At 37.6% G+C, this 8,644-nt stretch overlaps 1 protein-coding gene across 1 annotated transcript; it reads right to left on the bottom strand.

Moving 5' to 3' along the window:
• Positions 1–1,532: 1,532 nt before the first annotated feature.
• On the bottom strand, positions 1,533–2,174 carry LOC146954997 (uncharacterized). Its single transcript, XM_085747206.1, has one exon. It carries the CDS (start codon positions 2,172–2,174, stop codon positions 1,533–1,535), a length of 642 nt encoding a protein of 213 aa, XP_085603332.1.
• Between the last annotated feature and the right edge of the window lie 6,470 nt (positions 2,175–8,644).

Consider the following 8,644-nt stretch of genomic DNA (forward strand, 5'->3'; position numbering starts at 1 on the left):
TTTATGTTAAACTTATCTTATGTATCATGACTTTTATTATTGAATAATATATGGCACTCTTTATTATATTTATGTAATGTTAATAAAGTCCTTAGAATAGATAGTTCGTGTAATAATATAATTAAGTGTGACTTAATCATGAGATTACATTATCATAAAGAACGCTATTCTTAAATGCATCCGTAGTCAAAGCTTTAATATGAATAAAGGATAATAATAAAGCATCGAGACTATTATGTATGTAGACTGATGACCGCATCTCATGGGTCATAGATATGAGATATTAAGTCTATACATAGGTATAAGTATTAGGAGTAATATTTATACTGGATTGACCCACCATGAGAATACTACATAGTATGTTACGATATTGTCATAAGATATTCTCACAATGATAATAATGTATATCGCTCTTAGACCTGAAACCACTATGATTCCTAGATGTGGACTCAAGTGCTTTGTTGCCATTCTAACGTTGTCTGTAACAGGATAACCATAACGTTGGTTGATGGGTACTTGATGAATCATGCTGAGGGACATGAGTGTCCTAGATGGGATTTGTCCCTCCTCATAAACAGGAGATATATCTTTAGGCCTCTTGATGAAATATGACTGTAAAACTGCATGGCCATGCCGAACTAAGTCAATATAAGATATTAGACTTATTCGTTATTCAGTATATTTTGGAATCAAGAAATATAAATATTGATCTATACAAGGGTGACAAAATATCTATGCCTTGGGATCAATGAAGATATCGAGACAAAGGAGTAATTATACACATGAGTATTATCATGGAAAGGTTTCGTCAGATCACTTGACATTCTTGTCACTTGGGTAGCAATGATGTGTTGCTAGATACCGCTCATTGTTTATAGTATTACATATTAGATTTAATATTATTGCCAACGTGACTAGAACCTATAGGGTCACACACAAAGTACAGTCAAAAGAGAAATATATAAGTATGACTTACATGAAGGGGTGCGTTTAGTAAATGACGCTAATTAGTTAGCAAAACTACTAAACTCGTTGTTGGGCTTAATGAAGCCCAATAGTGACTTCTGACTTGCAGAGCACACTAGAAGTTCTATAAATAGAACCCTAGTGCTGAAGTTTTTGGTTACACGTTTTGAAGCAACCCTCTTCTCTGCACTTCTGATTCCTTATCTATCACCGAGTTTTGGAGGAGTACTGTTCGTGTGGACTTGCTAGAGGCTTTGCTGCTTGCTGCTTGCTTGGCTGTGATCGAGATTCCAGTTTCCAGTTTTCAGCTTTCAGATTTCATACTTCGAGGTAACAATCGAATCACTGATTCATGTTTGACTTTCGTAATGATCCAAGGAAAGAAAATCGAAATTCTTCCGCTGCTTCTACTCCCTTCTATTATATTCGATTTTCCTTCAAATAATGCTTGATTGAAGATGGCTTTTGAGCTTTTACTTAGTTTATATTTCTTGCACTTTTATTTTATAATGGTTTAACCATATCCATTTTGGGACTTACAATGTAACCTGCCCGTTAGTTGGCATTTAAACTATGAAATGCCATATTTTAATTTCCTTTCGAAAACTATTCTTGTGCAATTTTAATTCTTGTAGCATAGGCTTGTATTTCTTTAAATATTTTCCGTTTATGCGCATAACTCTTTGGTCATCATTTAGCTCTTCGATTTCGTACGCATTACTTGAAAAAACTCTCCGAATTTCCCATGGCCCTTCCCAACTGGGCGACCATTTCCCTAGAATTCGACTTTTCTTGTCAATGGGTAAAATAACCTTCCATACCAAGTCTCCTTGGGAAAAAAGCTTCGATTTAACTTTTTTGTTATAAGCCTTTGCCACCCTTTCTTTTTGCTTTGTGAGAACTTCTAGTGCCATCAATCTTTCTTCATCTAGGTCTACTAACTCATCCAAAATCATATTCCAATAATGATTGGTTGGAATTTCGAATTGCCTTTGGACTCTAGTCGATTGAAGCAAGATTTCAACTGGTAACACAACATCGTGGCCGAATGCCAATCTGTAAGGTGTAGTGTTTGTCGATTCCTTGAGAGAAGTTCGACATGCCCATAAGGCTTCCCCCAGAAATTCATGCCAATTTTGGGGTTTGCCCTTGGCTTTCTTTTTAACGATGGAAATAATATTCTTATTTGCCCGCCTCAACATGACCATTTGCCTGAGCATAATATGGTGTCGAAGTTAACAGCTTGAAACATGTATTTTCAGCAAATTTTACCATCTTTCGACCAGTAAACACAGATCCTTGATCCGTGGTGATAGTTGTAACAGCCCGATTTTTGCTAGATTTATTTTATTATTCATTTATGTGTGTTATGTGTGCTCTTATGTGATTATTTGCCTCTGTGTGTATTTTTGGTTGGGAATTGTAGAATTCGGTGTTAGAAGGGTATTTTAGTCATTTTGGACTTAGGGGCATTTTGGTCATTTTGAGAGTAGGGGTAATTTTGGTTGAGGATTATTTTTAGTGCGTAGTGAGAGTTATTATTTTACCAAGTTACTAGAGAGGGTGTAGTAATTATTTTAATTACCGGTAAGTGACCGTTAGTGTTATATTTTACCGTTAGGTGAGTAATAACATTTTTGGGGTTAGAATAGAAATGGGTTAGGCCCATTAAGGTGTTGTGAATTAAGCCCAATTAAAGGGAGCCTATATAAACTAATGTTAGTAGAGAGATAGGGTTTTACCACATTTTTCAATTGAGAAGAGAAGAGATAGAGGCTAGAGAGAATAACAAGAACAAGGGTTAGAGCTAGAAGAGGAGATTCATCATCTAGGATCTAAATTGAAGCTTGGGTTAGAGAATCTTGGTGCTAGAGGTAAGAGGGTTAGATTTCAACCATAATTCATAATTTTTCCTTTTTACCCATTTTGTGAAATTGATGAATTGAGTCTAAATGTTGTAAATTCGTGCATGATTGTTGTTGTTATGTTTGAGAACATGATTTGTATGATAATTGTATGTAAGTATGTGAATTAACATGTTGAAATGCATAAATGTTGGTAAACTGTGTTCTTGAGCAAATTTGATGAAAAATGAAGTTGTGGTGATGATTTGTGCATGAATTTGTGTTCATTAGTTGTTGTTGATGATTGTTGAACTGTTGGAATCAAATTATTGTGACTGGAATTGTTGTTGATGGATTTGTGAGGAGATTTGTGGTTGTGTTGGTGTTTTGAGAAAATTTCATGATTTTGATGAAATGAGCCAAATTGTTGTTTCTAATGCATGATTCATGTTTGTTTAGATGCATTATAACTATTTTGACCCATAAACACTTTCTGGTACTTGGTTTGGGAGTTAGGGATTTGAAAAATGGGATTTTGGGTGAAAATGGTGTGAAAACCCGTAACTACTAAAGAAATTCGCCAGAATTTCGCTAATAGCGAAACTATCTGGACTTTTTTCGCCAATGGCGAAAATTTCGCTAATAGCGAAATTGTCTGAAGAATTTCGCTAATAGCGCAGATTTCGATAATAACGAAATTGCCCAGAAACAGTCTTTTGTTTTGAGCACTTGAGGACCAATCCGATACTTCTAAAATGTTTCTTTGGACTTAATTAACCTCTGTTTATACCTTTAATACTACTGGAACATGATTTGAATTGGTTTGGACTTGAATTTGTGAGAATCGTTTAACTTTTATAAAAACGGTCCAAACGTCGATTTTTTCGAAAACTCGTTTTTCTCCGGAGTTTGAGGTGGAATTAAAGTTGTATATTGTTTATATGATTTCTAAAATTGGTTGTGATTGGTTTCATCAAGCATTAACTTGTTTTGCTTTGAAAATGAGAATTTTTGTGAAAAGTGATAAAGTGAGACGAATTTTGAGTTTTTCATGAATTCATCGTATTTGGCCGATGAAATGCTTATGTAACCTCTACTGCACATATATGTGACTTGTGAGAATATATGGCATAGGCAATTGAGCTTGTTTACTTGGTTTTGACTTAAATGCTCAATTACTTGAAATATTTTGACTTTGAGAGACAAATTTGATTAAAAATGATTTTTGAGAGTCTATTGCTTATCAAACTTTTATGAATGGATTAATATGATTATGAGATTATGTATGAATGGTTGTTGAGTGAGGAATATGATGTTTGTGATCATATGTTGTATTTGTTCCTTTATTTGGATTGTAAGGAACTATGTGGAAAAGTGGCAACTATATGTTGATTTATGTGAAGATGATTGTTGGTGTATTTATGTGACAACTACATGTTGCTTGTGCTGTGAATGTATTGGTGATTGTATATATGTTATATGGTGGATTGTTGTTGATTGTATATATACAAGTATTGTTGATGTTGAGGTGAATTGTTTGTGTGAACATATGCATTGTAGTTGAGTCATATGTTCATGCATACATGACTGATGGTGGTGGATTTTATATCCAATTGAGGTGATTATGATGTTTTTGTTGCATCGAAGGTGACGACCTAGAGGTGTTTTGGTACCACATGCATCTAGATGAGTCTAGAGCATTTGCATAAATTGTTGGTGAATTGAATTGCATTGAGATGTGCTTGATGGTTGAATTGCTAGTTGTAATTGTGAAATTGAATAGTTATTTGTTAATTGACAAGGTAAAGTGGTGATATGTGTATGATACACTTATTGATATGAACTTGGAATGATGGTAATGAATGATATGGACGTTGTGAATACTTGTGAGTATGTGTATAATTTGTTAATCAACATACTTAAATGTATCTTCAATTTCCAATATTCTTATTATTTCTTTTTGGATTATGATGATGTAATGCTAACCCTCAGTGGTTTACCACCTACCTTTCCGTATGGACGGGTAGATGGAGTGCAGGATGCTTAGATTGTTCTGCTTGATGTCGCCGAGGAGTGGAGTTCCTCTTTTATGTGCAAGTGTCTAGATTAGGGCTCTGATCTAGGGTAGTACTTGCATGATGGATTTTATTTGTCTATGTATTTTGGAGTTGAGATGTTATTTGTATTTGAGGTTTGGAGAATATAATTTTATTATATTGAGATTTGAAGATGTTTATGGATTATATGTATGTTCCGCTGCTATGTTATGCAACATGATCTTTATGCATGTATGTTTTATTTGAAGACGTATCATCTATTTCTAGAATATATTCGTACGTTCGCGCGTTTTACCGCTTAATAGAAGTAGGGTGCTACAAGTTGGTATCAGAGCCGTGGTCGGTCTTGTCCGGACTAGTATTCGTTGAATTTCCTGTTCTATGCGACATGTACGGGAGTACTGTCGGTACTTGTTGTGTTGTTTCGTTCTTTAAGGTGGGTTTGAGCGTAGTGGGGGAGTAGCAGGTTGCTTCTAGTGTGTTAGTCTGGCAAGGGAAGATATCTTTGGCTGCGGAGGCTCAGTTTGTTGTGGTTTGTGGTAAGGTTCCTGTTTATTTTCATTGAATGATGTTTGCTTCCTTGAAGGAGAGTAGTGAGAAAGGAGTTGGTGATTTGCCGGTAGTGCAAGAGTTTCCAGAAGTTTTTTCGGACGACATTACCGAGTTACCGCCGGAGAGGGAAGTGGAGTTTGCAATTGATTTGGTACCAGGAACGAGTCCTATTTCGATTGCGCCTTATCGGACGTCTGCATCAGAGTTGGGTGAGTTGAAGAAGCAGTTGAAAAAGTTGCTCGAGAAGCAGTTTATCAGGCCGAGTGTTTCTCCGTGGGGAGCTCCAATGTTGTTAGTTAAGAAGAAGGATGGAAGCATGAAGTTGTGTGTGGATTATCGGCAGTTGAACAAGGTGACGATTAAGAATCGGTATCCGCTTCCGAGGATTGATGATTTGATGGATCAGTTGGTTGGTACGGAAGTGTTCAGCAAGATTGATTTGAGGTCAGGATATCATCGGATTAGAGTCAAGGCAGAAGATATATCCAAAACTGCGTTCCAAACGAGGTATGGACACTATGAGTATTCTGTGATGCCATTTGGAGTATCTAATGCGCCAGGCGTTTTCATGGAATATATGAAGAGAGTACTTCATCCTTTTCTGGACCGTTTTGTGGTGGTGATTATAGATGATATTTTGGTGTATTCGAAGTCGAAAGAAGAGCATGCCGAGCACTTGAGGATTGTGTTGAGAGTTTTAAAGAAGAAGAAGTTGTTTGCTAGGTTGTCGAAGTGTGAGTTTTGGTTGCGGGAAGTGAGTTTCCTTGGTCATGTGGTTTCTAAAGGTGGTATTGATGTGGATCCGTCGAAGGTTGATGCAGTGTTGCAGTGGGAATCGCCTAAGTCTGTTTTTGAAGTGAGAAGCTTTCTTGGGTTGGCAGGATACTATCGGAGGTTCATCGAGTGATTCTCTAAGTTGGCGTTGCCATTGACGTAGTTGACTCGAAAAGGACAAGCTTATGTTTGGGATGCTAAGTGTGAAAAGAGTTTCCAAGAGTTGAAGAAGAGGTTGACTTCAGCTCCAGTGTTGATTTTGCCGAATCCGAAGGAATCGTTTGTTGTGTATTGTGATGCTTCTAAGATGGGTCTTGGTGGCGTGCTTATGCAGAATCGTCACCTCGAGGCAGTTGAAGGTGCATGAGAAGAATTATCCGATGCATGCTTTGGAATTGGCAGCCGTTGTGTATGTGTTGAAGATTTGGAGGCATTATCTGTATGGTTCTAAGTTTGAGGTGTTCAGTGATCATAAGAGTTTGAAGTACTTGTTTGACCAAAAGGAGTTGAATATGAGGCAGAGAAGATGGTTGGAATATCTTAAGGATTTTGATTTTCAGTTGAGTTATCACCCTGGGAAGGCGAATGTTGTTGCTGATGCTTTGAGTAGGAAGTCGTTACATATGTCTGCTTTGATGGTTAAAGAGTTGGAATTGATTGAGCAGTTCCGAGATTTGAGTTTGGTTAGCGAGTTGACGCCGGATGGTGTGAGGTTGGGAATGTTGAAGCTGACGAGTAATATTTTGGAAGAGATTAAGAATGGTCAGAAGGAAGATTTGGAACTTGTTGATCGTGTGGTGTTGGTTAACCAAGGTAAGGGAGGAGACTTCAGGTTGGGTGAGAACGGTGTTTTGATGTTTCGTGATCGTGTTTGTGTACCGAGAGTTCTTGAGCTTAAGAGACGGATTTTAGAAGAAGGTCACAAAAGTAGTTTGGGTATTCATCCAGGAGCGACTAAGATGTATCAGGATTTGAAGAAGTTATTTTGGTGGCCTGGGATGTAGAAGGAGATTGCAGAGTTTTTGTATGCATGTTTGGTTTGTCAGAAGTCTAAGATTGAACATCAGAAGCCTTCAGGTTTGATGCAACCGTTGTTTGTGCCAGAGTGGAAGTGGGATAGTATATCAATGGACTTTGTTGGGGCGTTGCCGAAGACTGTTAAAGGTTTTGATTCAATTTGGGTGATTGTTGATCGGTTGACGAAGTCGGCACATTTTGTTCCTATTAAGACCGGTATGTCTGTGGCGAAGATGGCTGAGATCTATATTGAGCAGATTGTTTGATTGCATGGTATTCCTTCTAGTATTGTGTCGGATCGGGATCAAAGATTTACCTCTAAGTTTTAGGAGAGTTTGCAAGTTGTTTTGGGAACCAAGTTGAGGTTGAGTTCTGCTTATCATCCCCAAATTGATGGTTAGACGGAGAGGACTATTCAGAGTTTGGAAGATTTGTTGAGAGCTTTTGTGTTGGAGCAAGGTGTCAGTTGGGTCGAATGTGTACCGTTGATTGAGTTTACTTATAACAACAGTTTTCATTCTAGTATCGGAATGGCACCATTTGAGGCTTTGTATGGTCGGAGGTGTAGGACTCCTTTGTGTTGGTATGAGTCAGGAGAAAGTGCTTTGTTAGGACCGAAAGTTGTGCAATAGACGACCGAGAAGGTTAAGATGATTCAAGAGAAGATGAGAGCGTGTCAGATTAGGCAGAAGAATCATCATGACAAGAGGAGGAAGGACATTGAGTTTCAGGTTGGTGATCAAGTGTTTTTGAGAGTGAATCCTGTAACCGGTGTTGACCGTGCTTTGAAGTGTCGGAAATTGACTCCTCGTTTTGTTGGACCCTTTGAGATTGTTGAGAAGGTTGGGGTTGTAGCGTATCGGATTGCGTTGCCACCATCTTTGTCGAATCTTCATGATGTGTTTCATGTGTATAAGTTGAGGAAGTATGTGTATGATGCGTCTCATGTGATTCAAGTGGATGATTTGGAAGTAAGAGATAATTTGACTGTTGAGACTTGGCTAGTGAGGATTGAGGATCAGGAGGTGAAATGTTTGCGTGGCAAGGAGGTCGTTTTGGTTAAAGTGATTTGGGTTGGACCAACTGGTGAGAGTGCCACTTGGGAATCGGAGAGTAGGATGAGGGTTGTGTATCCAGAGTTGTTTCCTTCAGGTAATTTTCGAGAGCGAAAATTCTTTTTTGTGGGGGAGAGTTGTAACAACCCGATTTTCACTAGATTTATTTTATTATTTATTTATGTGTGTTATGTGTGCTCTTATGTGATTATTTGCCTCTGTGTGTATTTTTGGTTGGAAATTGTAGAATTCGGTGTTAGAAGGGTATTTTAGTCATTTTGGACTTAGGGGCATTTTGGTCATTTTGAGAGTAGGGGTAATTTTGTAATTTTGGTTGAGGATTATTTTTAGTGCGTAGTGAGAGTTATTATTTTACCAA

The sequence above is a fragment of the Medicago sativa genome, chromosome 1, assembly GCF_051527215.1.
Source record: "Medicago sativa cultivar Bolivia chromosome 1, Bolivia_mono, whole genome shotgun sequence".
Taxonomy (NCBI): domain Eukaryota; kingdom Viridiplantae; phylum Streptophyta; class Magnoliopsida; order Fabales; family Fabaceae; genus Medicago; species Medicago sativa.

Bases quoted from the DNA above. Each gene is read 5' to 3' on its own strand.
- LOC146954997 (XM_085747206.1), bottom strand. From the start codon at position 2,174: ATGGTCATGTTGAGGCGGGCAAATAAGAATATTATTTCCATCGTTAAA.